Below are 20,425 nucleotides of genomic sequence, written 5' to 3' on the forward strand. Positions count from 1 at the left end.
TGCTAGGAAAGGGAGTATCCTCTGGATCCTCTCAGTGAAGATAGGGGTTTGGTGAGCAATGATGTATCCATTCCAGTATTCCATCTCCTTGAACCTTTGATCTCCTTCCTCTAATGTATACCGAAGGTCAGTGGCATTTCTACATAGGTCACTATAGAGTCCAGGTTTCAGTTAACTAGCTGGGTATACTGTGAGGGACACTCCCAACTGTTTGAGATAACAGTCTGGAGTCCGGAATTTCTGGTCTTGCATCCCTATCAGTGAATTCCTTTCTCACTGGAGATCTTGGAATCCATTCCCACATATATTCTTTAGAATTTGGTGATAAAAACTGACAAAATCTTATAACTTTTTTGGTATGAATAGTAGGTGTTCTTGCATCAGATTTTCTATTCATTCTCTGGGTATCTGGGGATTTGAGCGTAGTTCTAGGACTGGAAACAATGCAAGGTGGTGGAGGAGAGTTTACATTCTCCTGAAAAGTAACTGCCTCAGGTGAGGTCATTATGGAGTCTTCAGGCATTGTGAGGCTCATCTTCTTGGACTGGGGAATAGGGTTGCTTTTGTTGGCAAGGAATGCTTATAGGACTTGGGGGATTCCAGGTATTCAGATTAATAAACATCTACTTAAATGTCCCATTACCAGTTCTCTGGGTTAAAGGCCTAACTTTAACAGAATAGAGCTGGAGATGTGAATTTAGCTTGCAGTATAATTCAGTTTCCAGTTTAGATTAGACCTTGAGCTTGTTTTTGGAAGTCTCAGCCCTGTGCCTACAAGAATTAAGAAACTCAGTGGAGTGGGACGCCTGGGTGGCTCAGTGGGTTAAAGCCTCTGCCTTTGGCTCAGGTCATGATCCCAGGGTCCTGGGATCGAGCCCCACATCGGGCTCTCTGCTCCGCGGGGAGCCTGCTTCCTCCTCTCTCTCTGCCTGCCTAGTTGTGATTTCTCTCTGTCAAATAAATAAAATATTAAAAAAAAAAATGACCAACCAGTTTTCAATACTGACTTTCTCTGGACACACTGATTTCCTTTAAAAAAAAAAAAGAAACTCAGCGGAGAGCCTGCTTCTCCCTCTCCCTCTGCCTGCTGCTCTGCCTACTTGTGCTCTCTGTCCATCTCTCTAATAAATAAATAAAATCTTCTACAAAATCAAAAAAAATTCTTTTGGGGCATTAAGAAGTTTTCTGTTTCTCAGTCTAGAGCTGGAAGTTTAAGCTCTGAGTTTGTTATATTTGTTACATAACTTTTCCGGTGTAGGCCAGAGCAGCTAGCCTGTTCTATAGTAATTGTACTCTTATTTTCACCATAACATTCCCTTTTTTTTAAAAAAATATTTTATTTATTTATTTGACAGAGAGAGAGGTCACAAGCAGGCAGAGAGGCAGGCAGAGAGAGAGGGAGAAACAGGCTCCCCACTGAGCAGAGAGCCCGATGCGGGGCTCGATCCCAGGACCCTGAGATCACGACCCGAGCCGAAGGCAGAGGCTTAAACCACTGAGCCACCCAGGCGCCTCCTTTTTTTTTTTTTTAAGATTTTATTTATTTATTTGACAGCGTTAGTGAAAATGAACACAGGCAAGGGGAGTGGGAGAGGGAGAAACAGACTCCCCGCTTCCCACTGAGTACTCTGTGTACCTTGGATATAGAGAGTTTCTTATAAAATTAGGAGCTCAGGTGACTTATGGAAGGGCCACAGATGCAAAGGTCATGAAATCTGCTGCTGAAGGTCGCAGAGAAGCCAACAGTGAGTATCTCAGCCTGAAACACTGACGTGGTGTTTCTTAAAAGCTCACTGGGGGTCTGCTGGAAGCCTTGAGTCTTTGCAAAGCTCCCGCCAACTATCTCATTCTATAGCAGCAATGTGGTGGTTATCAAAAGCTCAGCAGGAGGCCTCTATGTCTGTCATCCCCCAGTTCATCTGCTACAACCACATCTGAAGAATGATGGTTCTCCTTAACTTTTTGCCATTGAGATTTCATGCATATTCTTCTTATTGTCAGACTCTTAACTAGGATGCATTCAGGGAAAGGAATCTTTTCTTTTGCTGTGATGAGACTTTAGAAAGGAGTGATGGTGTTGCTTACTTCATGAGAGAGAATCCAGCACTGAATTCTTTATTGACTTTTGAGGGAACACACACACACACACACACACACACACACGTATCCCCTTAAAAGTCATGTGTGTTTATGTATATAAATCAGGACTATACACACAGTATCTCTGAGTATCAAATGAAGTTACTTTGGAAAGTTTAAAGAAACAGCATGGATAAAATTCATTTTGTTAAGGTAGCTGTTTTATTGCTGATTTTTCGCTTATTTAGTGATTATAAGTGTGAAAGTAATTTTGTGTTGTTTTCTAATATTAGGAAACATTCCATGTCTTCCAGTGGCTTGCTCTTCTTTCTCTTCTGTAGAAATGATATAGTGAGAATCATATGATGATATATGATCCTTGGAATCCTTATATGTTTAAATTCTGTCCTTGTTTGTTACCACTATCCGAGTCTCTGTTTCCTCATCTTAGAAAATGGTGATGGTAATATTTTACCTCATAGTTGAGAGGGTTGAATTTGATAACACACATAAAACACCAATCCTGGTATCTGACTGACAGAACAGTGACTACTAACAAGTAACCAGCAGGGTTTACTTTGTCTTCTAATTCATACCAAAGTATACATGTCTTCTCTCTCTCATTGTTTCTGCTTTTTAAAAACACATAAATATTTACTTGGCAAAGTTTCAAGAGCTGTAGCAGAGATGCTTTTGGGCAAGTGGAAGTTAGATCCCATTACTCATTTTATTTACCTGTCATCATGTGGTCTTGCTCTTGAGGAGGAGAAGGAGTGTTTGAGAAGATCTTGGATGTGTGATGTAGGGGAACCACATTCCTTGCTTCTCTAACTTTGGTAGGATGTGGTCCTCAGCTGAGGGTTTCATGTGCTTTTATGTAGTCTGAACAGGCCTGGGACTTCGATATTCTGGGGATGATTTTGCTTACGGTGAGATAAGCCTTTTGTGCTAACTTGAGACTTTGGCTATTTTTATTCTACATTTCATTCTTTTAATTTCCATTTATATCTTCTTAATGCTGCATTTGTTTGAGTTGACAAACCGTAAGTCTGTTTCTTTCATTTATAAGAAAAAAACAAATCTTTATATATTAACTTTATGATTTTAGTAGATTTTAATTATATGTTTGAAGTATTAAAGCTAAGGTATAATTCACTTTTCTTATTTGTTTACTTTGATTTATCACTGTTAAGTGTTTTAAATTGGAAATGACTACATGCAAAAACTTGTAGATTTTTCTTTAATACTTATGATGTTTGAAAGGAAAAAAATAAATGTCTTGGTTTCTTTTAGGTCTTATGGAAGTGTATTTAAAGCAATACATAAGGAATCTGGTCAAGTTGTTGCAATTAAACAAGTACCTGTTGAGTCAGATCTTCAGGAAATAATCAAAGAAATTTCCATAATGCAACAATGTGACAGGTATGAAGAGATTTTCTTTCTTTATTTACCTTCATTTTGATGAATTTTGCTAATAATATATAAGAAAATATATTTTTTGGTCATCTGATTAGTTTTCTGACTTTGAATCTGAACTGAGACTAATCCTTCATGAAGATGAGGATAGTTTTGGAAGGTTGTCTTTAGGACTAAAGCAGAAATGATGTTTTATTTTATTTTATTTTATTTTATTTATTTATTTATTTTTATTTGTTTATTTACAGCATAACAGTGTTCATTGTTTTGGCATCACACCCAGTGCTCCATGCAGTACGTGCCCTCCCTATTACCCACCACCTGGTTCCTCAACCTCCCACCCCACCCCCCCACCCCCCACCGCTGCCCCTTCATAACCCTCTGGTTGTTTTTCAGAGTCCATAGTCTCTCATGGTTCATCTCCCCTTCCAGTTTCCCTCAACTCCCTCTCCTCTCCATCTCCCCATGTCCTCCATGTTATTTGTTATGCTCCACAAATAAGTGAGACCATATGATACTTGACTCTCTCTGCTTGACTTATTTCGCTCAGCATAATCTCTTCCAGTCCTGTCCATGTTGCTACAAAAGTTGGGTATTCATCCTTTCTGATGGAGGCATAATACTCCATTGTGTATATGGACCACATCTTCCTTATCCATTCATCCGTTGAAGGGCATCTTGGTTCTTTCCACAGTTTGGCAACCGTAGCCATTGCTGCAATAAACATTGGGGTACAGATGGCCCTTCTTTTCACTACATCTGTATCTTTGGGGTAAATACCGAGCAGTGCAATTGCAGGGTCATAGGGAAGCTCTATTCTTAATTTCTTCAGGAATCTCCACACTGTTCTCCAAAGTGGCTGCACTAACTTGCATTCCCACCAACAGTGTAAGAGGGTTCCCCTTTCTCCACATCCTCTCCAACACACGTTGTTTCCTGTCTTGCTAATTTTGGCCATTTTAACTGGTGTTAGGTGGTATCTCAATATTGTTTTAATTTGAATCTCCCTGATGGCTAGTGATGATGAACATTTTTTCATGTGTCTGATAGCCATCTGTATGTCTTCGTTGGAGAAGTGTCTGTTCATATCTTTTGCCCATTTTTTGATATGATTATCTGTTTTGTGTGTGTTGAGTTTGAGAAGTTCTTTATAGATCCTGGATATCAACCTTTTGTCTGTACTGTCATTTGCAAATATCTTCTCCCATTCCGTGGGTTGCCTCTTTGTTTTGTTGACTGTTTCCTTTGCTGTGCAGAAGCTTTTGATCTTGATGAAGTCCCAAAAGTTCATTTTTGCTTTTGTTTCCTTGGCCTTTGGAGACATATCTTGAAAGAAGTTGCTGTGGCTGATATCGAAGAGGTTACTGCCTATGTTCTCCTCTAGGATTCTGATAGATTCCTGTCTCACGTTGAGGTCTTTTGTCCATTTTGAGTTTATCTTTGTGTACGGTGTAAGAGAATGGTCTAGTTTCATTCTTCTACATATCGCTGTCCAGTTTTCCCAGCACCATTTATTGAAGAGACTGTCTTTTTTCCATTGAATATTTTTTCCTGTTTTGTCGAAGATTATTTGACCATAGAGTTGAGGGTCCATATCTGGGCTCTCCACTCTGTTCCACTGGTCTATGTGTCTGTTTTTATGCCAGTACCACGCTGTCTTGGTGATCACAGCTTTGTAGTAAAGCTTGAAATCGGGTAATGTGATGCCGCCAGTTTTGTTTTTGTTTTTCAACATTTCCTTAGCAATTCGGGGTCTCTTCTGGCTCCATAGAAATTTTAGGATTATTTGCTCCAGCTCTTTGAAAAATATCGGTGGAATTTTGATCGGAATGGCATTAAAAGTATAAATTGCTCTAGGCAGTATAGACATTTTAACAATGTTTATTCTTCCAATCCAAGAGCATGGAACAGTCTTCCATCTTTTTGTGTCTTCTTCAATTTCTTTCATGAGTGTTCTGTAGTTCCTCGAGTACAGGTCCTTTACTTCTTTGGTTAGGTTTATGCCCAGGTATCTTATGGTTCTTGGTGCTATAGTAAATGGAATCGATTCTCTAATTTCCCTTTCTGTATTTTCATTGTTAGTGTATAAGAAAGCCACTGATTTCTGTACATTGACTTTGTATCCTGCCACGTTACTGAATTGCTGTATGAGTTCTAGTAGTTTGGGGGTGGAGTCTTTGGGGTTTTCCATATAAAGAATCATGTCATCTGCGAAGAGAGAGAGTTTGACTTCTTCCTTGCCAATTTGGATACCTTTTATTTCTCTTTGTTGTCTGATTGCCGTTGCTAGAACTTCTAATACTATGTTGAACAAGAGTGGTGAGAGTGGGCATCCTTGTCGTGTTCCTGATCTCAACGGGAAGGCTGGGAGCTTTTTCCCATTGAGGATGATATTTGCTGTGGGTCTTTCATAGATAGATTTTATGAAGTTCAGGAATGTTCCCTCTATTCCTATACTTTGAAGCGTTTTCATCAGGAACGGATGATGGATTTTGTCAAATGCTTTTTCTGCATCAATTGAGAGGACCATGTGGTTCTTCTCTCTTCTCTTATTGATTTGATGATTTAAAGCAACATGCAGTGATAGAAAGCACTCAAGCTGTTTTCCCATTTTTGGGGGCAAATTTATGGGTGAAAATTATTTTTTGATATTAAGGGGGGTCATTTAACAGTCTTTTTAATATAACTGTTTCTACTAATTAAACACAGCCATGTTTTCTGTAACTCTAATTAATTCAACAAACATATACTGAGCTTTCCCAGTGGGCCAGATACTGTACCAGGATCTAGGAATACCAAGAGAACTAAGATACTGTTTTTCTTCCTGAGGAGCTGCTAACCTAATTGGGAAGACAGATCCTTAAAGAAATAGCTGTGCCACACCATAGTCGCTTTGCTGACTATTTGCAAGGGATAATGTGAGAGCTGGGAGGCAGGGCACCTCCCTCAGCCAGGAGTTACGAAGTCTGGCATGCTGAGAAAGAGTTTATTAAAATTGGGTAAAGAAATGGAGGGACCAGAGAGAGTAAAGAGAATTACAAGTAGAGAGGTGAAACAGCACACTGGTATGTGCTGTTCTGACAAGGTTTAGAATTACTAGAGTGGAAGGTGTGAGACGGAGTTTGGTGTGAAATGATTCAGGATAGGTAAATAGAGCTGATCATGAAGGGTCTTTTATGCCCTATTAAATTGCCTGGTCAGGGATGCAGAGTTTATACATTAAGACTATGTTTAGCCTCTAGTTACTTAATCGAAAAGAGATTTTGTTACTCTCTCTTTACAGAAAGTCTACAGGTAGCAGCGACAAAGTGACAACTGTCTCAGGCTTTTCTTCTTACACTGTGCTGTCCTTACTAAGCCCTGCCCATGCTTATTATCTCATGGTTATAAGAGGGCTACTCTTGTTCCAGCCTTATGTTTATGTTCCAGGCAGAAGGAAAAGGGAAAAAGCAGTAAAGGGCTTTCTCAGAAACCCTCAGCTTACGTTTTATTCATTAAAATTGATTGAGTCACATGGTGTCTTATAGCTGATGACTTAGGGGATCTGGACACACTGTCACCCCTAATCGAATCAGGGCCCCATTAGTAAGAGATCTATGAAAAACCTTCCTTTCCAAAAGTGTATAGAATCCATATATTACATCTCCTTTGGCTGATGAGGTGACTGAATAGTCCTAGAGGAACTTTGTTTCTTGAGTTTGTTCAGTTTTGCTTTTCTTTATTGTATGCTATATATTTAGTTTATATTACATATTTTTTTTATAAAGATCGTATACCTGGAAATTCAAGTGGTTATAGAAAAAAAAATTATACATTCATCAGCTCCCAGATCAAAATATGTAATTCTGAGATTTTTCCCAGACCTTGCTATTAATTTGGTTAATTTGATAAGAATGTGGTTCCCACAGTTTGATGTAGAAAAGGAAAGACTGAGATAGAGTAATGTTAGACCTATCAGGTACTTAATACTTGTGTGTTGCTGTTATTACTTTGTTATTATCACTAAATGTACTTTAGGGACTAGTGTTGTCCTCTAGAGATTTTAATCGAGTGTGCTCTAGGAAAGGCAGGGTCTCAAATACTACTTACTATACATGTCTTCCTCTGACCTTGGTGTGTCTTGGGACCTATCAGCTCTTGCTCACATTTCTTTCTCAGCTTCCTATTTGTTCATCTTGCTTTCATTTTTGACTTCTTCAACTCATTTTCTGCCCTGAAGCTAGAGTGATCACTCTAAAATGCAAACCTAAAGAGGTCATTATCAGTTTAAAACCTTAAGTGTCCCATTGCCTGGAAAGATCCAATATCCCAAGGATGGTATATAAGATCCTTCATATTTATGCTTATGCTTCCAGTCTTCTCTCTTACCTGTGTTTCTCTTTTAAGCACATGTTTACTTGCATTCTGTATCAGCTGACTTAAATTCTGTGAATTTGGGATTTTTTTTTTTTTTTTAATGGTTGGGGTCATAAGCTCTTTTTTTTTTTTTTAAGATTTTTATTTTTTATTTATTTGACAGAGAGAGATCACAAGTAGATAGAGAGGCAGGCAGAGAGAGAGAGAGAGGTAAGCAGGCTCCCTGCTGAGCAGAGAGCCCGATGTGGGACTCGATCCCAGGACCCCGAGATCATGACCTGAGCCGAAGGCAGCGGCTTAACCCACTGAGCCACCCAGGCGCCCCTGAATTTGGGATTTTATCTTACGAAGTGCCTTTGGACCTTGCCACGTAGTGGTTATTCAAATACCGGTATCACTGATTCTTGTCTGGGTGACTCAACTAGACCATATCCAGAAGGGACTTTACATTTAACATTCTTAGATCAAATTTTTAATTGTTGCAGGTAAGCCTCTCAAATTTCTGCTCTGTTCAGGGCATCATCATCTACATAGTCTTTCCACAACAAAACTGAGAGTCGTCTTTGTTTCTTTTTCTGGTACTTCTGATGACACTGTGTTTTAGATTCTCCTTCTGCAATGTCTTCACTGTCTTTATCCTTCCTTTCATTCCCTGAGAAAAGGAATCCTATTTCTTACCACATATGCAATGCCTAGCACTGTACTTTTTTATTGATTGCGTGTGAATGGATATGGTATGTATATGGAATATGGAAGAGCATTATTATAGGTTGAGGAAACCATAGGAAAAACTGGTCCTTGTTCTTATTACATACTTTAAACTACTAAGGGGAAAGAAGAGGAAAGAATAAAAGGGAAAGAAAATGTGAATGTGTTTTTAGAAATTTTGTGCCACTTTATAGCAGAATGCTTTTTTTTTTTTTTTTAGCAGAATGCTTTGTAGGTAGTAGGGATGTCTCAAGGATTTGTTGAATAAAATAAGTGGATGGATGAAATAATTACTGGTAAAAAATGGCTTATGCCTTTTGGATTTTACTTTCAGATTCACTATTCATATGAAATAGTGAAGGGTCAGAAAAATTAGTAAGTTAAAAGATCCTAAAAATGCTAAAAGATAGGGTAAGTGAAAAATAAACTAGGAAATGATAGAAGCAAGCATTACATTTTAGCTGTGAATTACTAGTGTTAATGTAGATGTGTTATTGGGAAACTGGCGTAAAAATGATTTGCAGGAAAACAATACAAATTGAAAAATTCCCACTTACAGCAGTGGAATTTGGTTAGAGAAAATGAGATTTGCATTTCTGAAATTGAAAAAAAGTCTATTTAGCTAGTTGGGCACTTGGCAAATTGTCTTGCTTTCTACACTCCAAAAAGAGACCAGAGGGTGTTTAATTTTTTTTTTTGTTCATTTTAGTAAATATTAAACATGTGTTTAATACTGCATTTTGGCATAAATATTTGAGGAAGCCCATCTGCATTGTTTATTACAGAATCTTTTGTATCTAGTCCAGTGCTTGGCACAGAGTAGACATTTAATAAATATTTGTTGAATATATAAATCATAGAATGTTAATGCTAGACTGGATCTCTGTTAGTTCAGAGTTTTGCAAATGTACTCTGCTCTAAGGAGGTGGGGGTATTTTCCTCAAACAGTGAAGAATTGAGCAGAACAAGAAACTTCAGTCATTGCTTTCATCTTTTTTCTATATTGGGACTCATTCTAAAATTTTATCTGAGGAACAGGCTCCTGGTACTAAAGCATATTTTAGAACTATTTTACAGGTACAGAAAATGAGACTTAGAGATATTTTTTTAACTTTTTTTTTTAAATTTATTTATTTTTTCAGCATAACAGTATTCATTGTTTTTGCACAACACCCAGTGCTCCATGCAAAACGTGCCCTCCCTATTACCCACCACCTGTTCCCCCGACCTCCCACCCCTGACCCTTCAAAACCCTCAGGTTGTTTTTCAGAGTCGATGAGACTTAGAGATTTTATGTGGTTGTTCAGGATCACATAGCCAGTTAGGGCCTGCGATGCTGAAAGAACCCACATTTGCTGACTCTAGGGCCATTGCTGAAGAAAGCAAAGTCTACAAAAAAGATTCCAGCAGTTCAAACTGAAGCACTCTCAAGGCACTGCTGGGGGTAGAGGCAGGAGCCGGTCAGTAATACTTGGGAATACTATGTCCTAGATAACGTGGATCTAAGGGAGCCACAGTTGACACAGCCCCTATATTCCTGGTTCCTACACTCTTCAAGGAACTTCTCATATGTTAACCAGGAGAAATGTGTTGTCACTGTGCATCAAGACACATGCTTACCCACTTATTTATTGATTCAACTAATATATATTGAGTACATATGCTGAGGGCAGCCTTTATGTGTTGTTCACAGGAGATGCAACAGGGAGTGAGTCTTAGACTTAGAGGGACGTTCAGTCAGATAGAAGAGGCAGGTGACTGTGCTGGGTTTTGTTTTGTTTTGTTTTGTTTTTTTAAGATTTTTATTTATTTATTTGACAGACAGAGATCACAAGTAGGCAGAGAGGCAGGCAGAGAGAGAGAGAGAGGAGGAAGCAGGCTCCCTGCTGAGCAGAGAGCCCGATGCGGGGCTTGATCCCAGGACCCTGAGATCATGACCTGAGCTGAAGGCAGAGGCTTTAACCCACTGAGCCACCCAGGCGCCCCTGACTGTGCTGTTTTAATACAGTGTGGAAACAGTAAATATGGGGAACTCTGTGGGCTGGAGGACATATCTAACATCTCAGCATTGGTTCGGCTCGGGTCGTGATCTCAGGGTCCTGGGATCGAGCCCCGCATCGGGCTCTCTGCTCAGCGGGGAGCCTGCTTCCTCCTCTCTCTCTCTGCCTGCCTCTCTGCCTACTTGTGATCTCTCTCTGTGTGTCAAATAAATAAATAAAATCTTAAAAAAAAAAAGAATTGGGGGGCAAAGAGGAGAGGAGATGTATGTGTTGGGAATAGCACATTTTTAGTGGGTCTGCTCAGAGGCTTCTGCCAGTATCGTTCCTCTCCTACCTGTTCTATTTGCTGATGTTTCTGGGTAAAATTCCATTTAAACATGGTTAGTGAGGCACGCAAAAGTTTGAAAATCACATCGAAGAATTTGTGATGAATTTTGGCAATTTGTATCAGTTCATGTATATGTATATTCATTCATTTTTGGATGGGTCAAGAAGTGACTTGCTGTGAGTGAGGTTTCTTTTCTTTTTTCTTTTTAAGATTTTATTTATTCATTTGACAGAGAGACAGATATCACAAGTTGGCAGAGAGGCAGGCAGAGAGAGAGGGGGAAGCAGGCTCCCTGCTGAGCAGAGAGTCCAATGCGGGGCTGGATTCCATGACCCTGAGATCATGACCTGAGCCAAAGGCAGAGGTGTAACCCACTGAGCCTCCCAGGTGCCCCAGTGATTGAGGTTTCTATTGGGGAGTGTTCAGTTTCCATAGGAGAGTGTTCATATTACCTTTGTGAAAGCATTGTGTTACCCCCTCAAGTTTAGAACACTATTAAGGTTGCAGAAGGACGTTAAGGAAATCTATGTAATGAAAAATATTCATTTCTTAGTATTGTAATTATCACATGCTCGTAATGGGAAGACTTTAGAAAGTGTTTGCAAAACGTTTCTGTTAAGGACTTTTTCCAAAATAAACAAAGAATCCTTAAAACTTAACAAGGATACAAACAACTCAATGAAAAAATGGGCCAGAGACCTTCACAGAGACCTTACCAGTGCAGATTTGCTGATGGCAGATAAGCACAGGAAAAAATGTTTCACGTCCTGTGTCATCAGAGAAATGCAAATTAGCACAGCGGTGAGATACCACACTACACACCTGTTCAAATGGCCCAAATCTCGAACACTGACAACGCCAAATCCTGGTGAGGATGTGGAACAGAAGGAACTCCAGTCATTGCGGGTGGCAATGCTGAATAGTACAGCCCATTTAAAAGTCAGTCTGGTTGGTTTCATATAAAACTAAACATACTTTTAACCATATGATCCAGCAGTCATACTTCTTGGTGTTTCCCCAAAGGAGCTGAAACTTATGTTCACATAAAAACCTGCACATGGATGTTTATAGCAGCTTTATTCATAATTACCAAAAACTTGGAAGGAACCGAGATGTCCTTCAGTAGGTGAGTGCACAGACTGTGGTACATCCCGACAGTGGATTATTATTCAGCACTAAAAGGAAATGAGCTATCAAACCACGAGAAGACAGTGAGGAAACTTAAATGCATATTATTAAGTGAAGGAAGCCAGTCAGAAAAGTCTACCACTCTATGACATTCTGGAAAAGACAAAACTATGGAGGATCAGTTGTTGGTAGGGGTTAGGAAAGTGGGAAGGATGAATCGGCGGGACACAGAGGATTTTTAGTGTAGCGAAACTACTGTGTGTGATGTCGGTGTAGAGTATATTCTCAGTTGTGTGCTCAGAAGGGGCATGTTGGTGATGGGCGAAGCTATTCTTGTGTGGGGACAGGGAGTGTATAGGAAGTCTCTGTATCTTTCACTGAATTTTACTGTGAACCTAAACCTCTGAAAAATAAAAACTATTAAAAATACCTTTAGCAATTACATGGTTATCTTCAGTTACAATGAAATTCAACTTAGTATAAAAATGTTAGTTACGTTTTAGGCAGTAAAAATTAACATTTGAATTTCCAAATTTCTAAATTCCAAGTTTCCAAATTTACAAATAATTTGTACCACAAGTAATGTTTATTTAAGGTGCAAATAGACCATAAGAATTTGTAGTGCTGCTTCCACTTTTCGCTCTGGTTTTTCTCACTTCTCATTTTATACTGTTTCTATTTTGAATCGTGATACGGCAGAAGACTGGCAGGATAAAGGGTGTAGAGGAGGTGTGAAAAGGAGACAGGAATGGAGATGATATGGTCATTAGGCATGGAATGAGAGGGAGAACCCTCCCCCTGCAAAAGTGGGGAAAGATATGTAGTTTCACTGGGTTGAAGGTGTTAAACAGGGGAAGGGAAACGAATACATGGGACAGGAGAAGGAGGCGGTGGGAGATTGCCTGGGAGAAAGGAGTGGAACATGGCTCGTGATTGCCACCCCAGTTATCAAGGCATCACATTTCACCTTTGCTTCCAGGTGTGTGCAGTAATTTGACTTATGTCTTCCTTATCCCTCCCCCCAGTGGAATTTTCTAAGTCATATTGAACGATTTAGCTGTGCCAAAAATATACAGAATTGCTGAGTTCTCATATGTCCTGTAAGTCCGTACAGTGGCTTAGTCAAGAATCTTAGGAATTACAGCTGAATTAGAATTTTGTATGTTGCTTAAAATTATATAAATAACATAGAGCTTGTGTCTTGAAGGAAACTTTGCCTCCTCTCTAGCGTTCAAGAATCAATGTGTGGTTAAAAAAATAGATACTAGGATATCTAAATAACCGTACAGTTAGTTAACTGGCCGGCTGAAATGAACAGTGTCGCCTTTGGCCCCTGACAGTCTCGCATGTGATAATCCTCTTTAAATGCTATTTGATTGTATTATTTTCTTGCGAGAATTTCTTCAGGGATTCCCCATTGCCTTGCCTGACATTTCTTGTCACTAAAGTCTACCCATTTTTCTCCCTAGCTTCTGTCATTAGGCCATAATATGTTGTTCAGTGAATGCTGATTATTTTAAAATGATACATGAATGAATGATGAATGAATTTGAATGAACGGTGTGTGTCAGTGGAAACAGCTTGAGTCAGAAATTCCAGGTCTTGTACTCTCGCTGAGCATATTTGTATCTGTGTATGTAATTTTTTTTTTAATTACAGCTTTAAATTTTAATCTTCATTGGCCAGTCTTAAGCTTATGTTCAGTGTGCATTTGAAGGGAGGCACAGGGAATAAAGCCCCGAAGACTTGCTTACTGGCTTGCCAGTCTCTGTCATTATCAGGTTCTGCTGAATGTTACCTTGCAAATATCTCTGGAATTTGTTCTCTTTTCTGTTTTTTTTTTTTTTACTCCCACTCCAACTCACCACATGGTGTTTTACAAATGTAGGTTTTATTATTATTTAGGTATGGTGGGATAAATTGTTATACGTCCGGATCCCAAGAGATGTGAGCCTGTCATACAAGATCTGGTGAGAAGGGGAGGGAAGGCTTATACAGGGAAGCACCAGGGTCAGTTAGGAGGCAGAAGAAGAGAACAGAAAACATGGGCAAGAGCCTTTGTTGTGGTTCTGTGTGAAGGAATGGATGAGATAGGGTAAACAGGCTTCGGATTGGTTCGTTCGAGTGATTTCAGTAGGGTCAGGGGTGTAGGGCAGTCCCTCCTTGTCTGGTATTTGGGTCTGGGTTGATGAGGTTAGGGAAATAGTGGCTCTGGAGGTGGTGGGGGTATTGGACTTCTGATTGGTTTGATTGCATATGAAGGGAACACTCGCAGGTGCTATCCCTCCAAATGAGTTGATCCTGAGAGGGACAGTGGAGGCCTTGTCAACAGGTCTCAGATGTCAAAGCATCCCAAATACAGAAAATAAGATAGTGCCAAGCAATCTCTTGCATGCCTAGATTAACATGGTCTTCTGATTGTTCTATCTGTGTCCATATTTGCTTTCCTACAATCTAGCTTTGATGTAGCAGCCAGAGAAATCTTAAAAGTGTCAATTAGGTTGTCTTACTGCTCTGCTTAAAATTCTTCTCAGATCTTCTTTTACATATCTAATAAAGCCCAATTTCCTTACCTTGGTTCTGACGCCCTTCATTATCAGGCCTCCATCTGCAACTACATTGTATTCAACAGTAGTCTTCAGTCACTTAATTCTAGGGAGACTCATCTTTTGATTTCTTAAGAATGATTTGCTCTTTCTCTCCTCAGGCATTTGCACAGACAGTTCTCGGTGCCTGGATGCTCTTTATCTGGTTAACTTTCAGCCAACCTTTGAGTCTTACCTTCAATATTATTCTTTTGGGGAGGCCTACATTAGGTCCCTTCTGTTAGTTTTTCTGTGATTGCTTCTTTGCTCACTTATTCACTGCTTTCTTTTGCACATGTAAGAAGGGAGGTCCTGAGGCTAAAATGGAGAGTAAGCCAGACTGGCACCTAACCTCATGAAACTTCTTTTCTTCTGGGGGAGACAGATGAAAGTCAGTGACAAAGTAATTACGAGGTATTGTAAGTGCTTTAAAATTGTGAAAGAAGTATTGATGTAGAAGCTATCAGAAGATGACCAATTGTAGGCCACTATTCTATATAACCTTGGCAGTTTTCCAAATCTAAATTGAAATCCACAGTCATTCAGTGGATGGGGGATATTTTGTTGGTAAAGCTCACCTCTGTCTACTTTCAAAGTTTTTCCATATACTCTAGTGCTTTCCAAGTCAGGGACTACCATGGAATATGGATGTTAGTCCATTCTTTCATATGAACTAAAAACAGTTTTAGTAGAGAAACGATGAATGCAAAATAAAGTCTCAGCCAGTTTATCTCATGGCAGCCCCCTCCCCTTTTAAAACACAGTTAGTAATTTGGGGCGCCTGGGTGGTTCCATAGGTTAAAGCCTCTGTCTTCGGCTCAGGTCATGGTCCCAGGGTCCTGGGATCGAGCCCCACATCAGCCTCTCTGCTCTGCAAGGATCCTTCTTCCTCCTCTCTCTCTGCCTGCCTCTCTGCCTACCTGTGATCTCTGTCTGTCAAATAAATAAATAAAATCTTAAAAAAAAAAAAAAACTACAGTTAGTAATTGTATTTTTCTGTGGGTTTACTTCTCTAATACCAGTGTATTTCATGCTGGTGTATGCTCTTTGAGTCAGAATTGTGTCTGTGTGGTTCACCACTGCATATTTAATATCTGGCTTAGGCAGAGGGTCAGTGAATGAATGTTGAATGAATGATAGAAACTGTATTCAGTATTCAGGTCTGCGTCCTTCATGTGGCTGTTTAGCCCTATCTGCTTGAATACTTTTCTAGGTTACCATTATTGAGACCATGTTTTATTATATAGAACTGTTGGACCTTGATCCATGGACTTGATTATGTATTAGAATGGACCACAAAGTATTTTTTGAAGAGAATTTTACCTGTCCCCAAAGCCATTCTCTTAACTCACCCCGAAAGAGAAACAGAGTTGCTTTTTCAGGTAGCCGCCCAAGTTAGAATCCCTAATTTTTGTAAGGGCTCTCAGTCCTACCCTTAGAACTGCTGATTACTCCAGTGTATCGCAAGATAAAATATATGTTTTCTGTGTGCTTTTCAGTGAATATAATTGAATTTATTGTTACTTAATACTTTCAAAATTTTGAATGAGAATATTAATATTGAAGCAACATGGGGGGGTAGGAGATAGGAGAAGAATAAATGAAACAAGATGGGATTGGGAGGGAGACAAACCATAAATGACTCTTAATCTCACAAAACAAACTGGGGGTTGCTGCGGGGAGGTGGGATTGGGGGAGGGGGAGCGGGCTATGGACATTGGGGAGGGGAAGCGAACCATAAGAGACTATGGACTCTGAAAAACAACCTGAGGGTTTTGAAGGGTCAGGGGTGGGAGGTTGGGGCAACCTGAGGGTTTTGAAGGGTCAGGGGTGGGAGGTTGGGGGAACAGGTGGTGGGTAATGGAGAGGGCACGTTTTGCATGGAGCACTGGGTGTTGTGCAAAAAGAATGAATACTGTTACGCTGAAAAAATAAATAAAATGAGGAAAAAAAAAAAAAAAAAAAAAAAAAAAAAAAAAAAGAAGCTCTTTGAAGACTCTTCTCCTGGAGTGAGGTTTAACTCTGGGTCTATATCAGAGTCACCCATAGAGCTTTTAAAAGACCTGCTGAATTAGAACCCCTAAAGTGTGGGACCTGGGTCACAGGTGTTTCTGATGCATAGCCAGGTTAAGAGCGGACTCTGTAAGGTTTCTACATAGGCACTCATACCCCAAAGAAGTGTATGTAAAGAAGTCTTTGTTATGTTTCCCACAGGTTGAAGTTCTGGGTGTGTAGGTTGGTTTCATTTGTTTGTAAACAAGCACTTTTCTTCTGTGGCCCAGTGAATACTTGGGAACTCCTGGTATTTACTTTCCAATCTCAGCACCTACCGAAGTTGAGTGTGTCTGCAGAGTACAGATGTCAAATGGGGATTAATGAGCGATGTGGGTAGAGAGGTAGATTTGGAAAGCCCTATATGTGATATGGAGCATTTAAGATCTTTTCCTTTCAGTAATGGAGAGCCATTGGAAGTTTTGTGGGTTTTTTTTGTTTGTTTGTTTGTTTGTTTTTGTTTTTTAATGGGAGAGCAATATGATCAGTTTATTTTACTTTTGTTTTATTTTATTTATTTATTTTTTAAGATTTTATTTATTTATTTGACAGAGAGAGATCACAGGTAGACAGAGAGGCAGGCAGAGAGAGAGGGGAAAGCAGGCTCCCTGCTGAGCAGAGAGCCCGATGCGGGACTCGATCCCAGGACCCTGAGATCATGACCTGAGCTGAAGGCAGCGGCTTAACCCACTGAGCCACCCAGGCGCCCTACTTTTGTTTTAAAGGAAGGTAACCTTGTCAAGAACATAGATTAGAATGGGGGAGAAAACTGTGACAAGGAGACCAGTTAGGAAGCAAGTCTGTACTAGGTAACGAGGAGCAGAAGAATAAACGAGGAGTGAATTCCAGCCTTGTAGCTTCCTTTTTAGTGTGAGTCCTTAAGCTTCAGTCTGCTCTGCCCTTGATTGATAGTTGGCTAAAATTAAAAGGCTCTACTGAGAAGTCTTCCCTGACTGTCCTCTTTGACCCCTTGTTTTGGTGGTCTCTTTATGTCGTCTCTTATAATACTTTCCATTTATTATTATTTTTTGCTAATTTGGTTCTTGTGTCTTATTTATTGCCACTTTTCATGATAACTGCTACTGGATAAAAATATCTTTTGAACAAGTTGTCCTCTAAATATACCATTCTTGTTTTGTCCTTCTTATTTTGTGCCCTTGCTCATGGCCTTTCTTTTTTCTAGAATGTTCTTATCTCTTCTCCACCCATATTTTGAAGTTTTAACCTTTCTTTCATAGCAAATCCCTCCCTTTCTACAAATTCTTTCTGCTGCCTCTACCATTTCCTTATTTTAGTTCTTACAGCATTTAAACTGTCTACTACGTAGTTTATGTACCTTGTTTTTATTTTTTATGTGTTCTGTGAATATGGATACTCTGCCTTTTTGAGTTGGGCAAGATATTTTACATATCAGTATATATAGCTTGCCCTTAATAAGTATTAAGTAAGTATTAAATATTAAATAAACATGTGACTATTTGTCTCTAGGTCTTCCTAAAAACAGGCTATAAACGTAGTTTATTTTGCTCTGAAAGACATAAAACTTCAGAAATATTTTGAATTGTTAATTTTACTTATCTGAATTTAAAGCAAAAATAGTTGTGATCGGGTGCCCGAGTGGCTCAGTTGGTTAAGCAACTGCCTTCAGCTCAGGTCATGATCCCAGGGTCCTGGGATCCCTCCACATTGGGCTCCCTCCTCAGTGGGGAACCTGCTTCTTCCTCTCCGGAGCTCTGCTGCTCTGCTTGTGTCTCTCGTGCTCTCTGAAATAAATAAATAAAATCTTTAAAAAAAAAAAAAAAACTCTGGAATTTTAAAGGCCCAAATAAAAGAGAATTAAAAATAATTTTTTTGGCTTCGTTGAATTATAGAGTATTTTTAAAGTTGAGTAGTAGTATTTGACTGAATGCAAACTCCTTAAAGATTTATATTTAAAATGCTTTATTAAAATATCTTCATTTGTTCCTTATGTTATATACTAAATCCTTTGCCAAAACAAAGCCTTATTTTCTTGGGAATCACTCAAAGCATTTGGGCCTCCTCTGCTTTGTAATCCTGTTAAATTTCATCCATGAATTAACGCCTAATTACACGCAGTTGCTGAACTCTTCATATAGACAATTTGATGTACAAAGATACTTACTCATTAACTTATGGGGACAGTATGAAATGTTGGAAATACTTTGTATTGGGATTAAGAAATAATTTTCTTTGGGAATTAACTAAATTTAATTGTCTGTGTATTTTTCTTTAGCCCATATGTTGTAAAGTACTATGGCAGTTATTTTAAGAACACAGACCTCTGGATTGTTATGGAGTACTGTGGTGCTGGCTCTGTCTCGGACATAATTAGATTACGAAACAAGACGGTAAGTATTTTTAAATTGTTTTGCTAATCTCATTCTAAAGATTCATACTTTAGAATCTGACTAGGTAGTATTTTATTACAAAGGAAATATCAGTGTGAAAAAAGAAGAGGTTTTACAGTGTAAAAAGATCTAGTATGAGGTGTGAGAACCAGCCATATGTCTTTGTACGGCAAATTTGAGAGTCATTCATATAATTGTTTGATTTATTTGTTAGGAAATTTTTGGTAAATCACCGAGAATCTACCATAGTACTCCACTTGTTCATTTAGAATCAGTATGTAAGTTATGGCTAGAATTTTATTTAAAGTTCATAATATTTATGGTACTTCTTTAAGTTTTTTGTGTTATAATCTATGTTTGGTAAACAACTGAAGTTTTATGTTTCTGAATTTTAAAAAATAATTGAAAACAAATTTTGTCTTTATTTTCCCAAATATTGGTAGGAAATTGGGAAATGATAAAGCTAGCTCATAATTGTGTGTGTGGGTGTGTGAATTCAAGTTAGTGAAATGTGTTATTTAATAGTACCTTTTTATGGTTATGCTTTAAGTAAAAGAGTTATTAACAAAATTATTTAATTTATGCTAGAAATGCATCTAATTTACTTGGATAATTTATAAGGTCAAAAGTGACCTTTTTATCTGTGAATTTAGAATAAGAATGAATCAGTGAAATAATTAGTAATTCTTTAGAACAGTAACCTAATTACTATACGACATTACTTTATGATGTCAGACATATTTCAGTGAAATACATTCAGAAAAATATTTAACTACTTGAGTCAATTTTTGGTTAACCAGAATGATTTTAAAGTTTGGGGAACTACATTGTAAGTTTATCCTACTATTTTTTTTTTGTTATTGTTGTTAGAGAAAATAAAGTAAATAGGATTTCTTTTAAAAGAAGTGAGATAGGGGCGCCTGGGTGGCTCAGTGGGTTAAAGCCTCTGCCTTCAGCTCAGGTCATGATCCCGGGGTCCTGGGATCGAGCTCCACATTGGGCTCTCTGCTTAGCTGGGAGCCTGCTTCCTCCTCTCTTTCTCTCTGCCTGCCTCTCTGCCTACTTGTGATCTCTATCTGTCGAATAAATAAATCTTTAAAAAAAAAATAAAAGAAGTGAGATAGAAATTAAAATAATCCCTGTTTTGACAGAATGAATTAAGTGATTTGTGACATTCTAATTATATATTTTAGAATTTCTATGGTGCTTAACTAGTATTTATGTAAATCAAATGATTCTTGAGTGGCAGAACAATGCTTTAATTAAAAATAATTATACTCCAGTTAGAGAAGTGTTTTAAAATCATTTCAGAGCTAAACTCGGTGCATTTGGTATTTTAAATTACCAAGTATTAGAAATATGAAGTAAAAGTGTGTGAAATGGAAAATCTGTTTTCTTGATTTT

At 38.6% G+C, this 20,425-nt stretch overlaps 1 protein-coding gene across 1 annotated transcript in view; it reads left to right on the top strand.

The window, feature by feature from the left end:
* STK3 (serine/threonine kinase 3) overlaps window positions 1-20,425 on the top strand; it is a 276,767-nt gene that overhangs the window by 49,476 nt on the left and 206,866 nt on the right. Inside the window, exons 3-4 of the mRNA XM_045978097.1 lie at window positions 3,373-3,501; window positions 18,907-19,021. Coding sequence (XP_045834053.1) covers window positions 3,373-3,501; window positions 18,907-19,021 — 244 coding nt within the window. The remainder of the gene's footprint in view (window positions 1-3,372; window positions 3,502-18,906; window positions 19,022-20,425) is intronic.

This window comes from Meles meles, chromosome 1 (genome assembly GCF_922984935.1).
Source record: "Meles meles chromosome 1, mMelMel3.1 paternal haplotype, whole genome shotgun sequence".
Taxonomy (NCBI): domain Eukaryota; kingdom Metazoa; phylum Chordata; class Mammalia; order Carnivora; family Mustelidae; genus Meles; species Meles meles.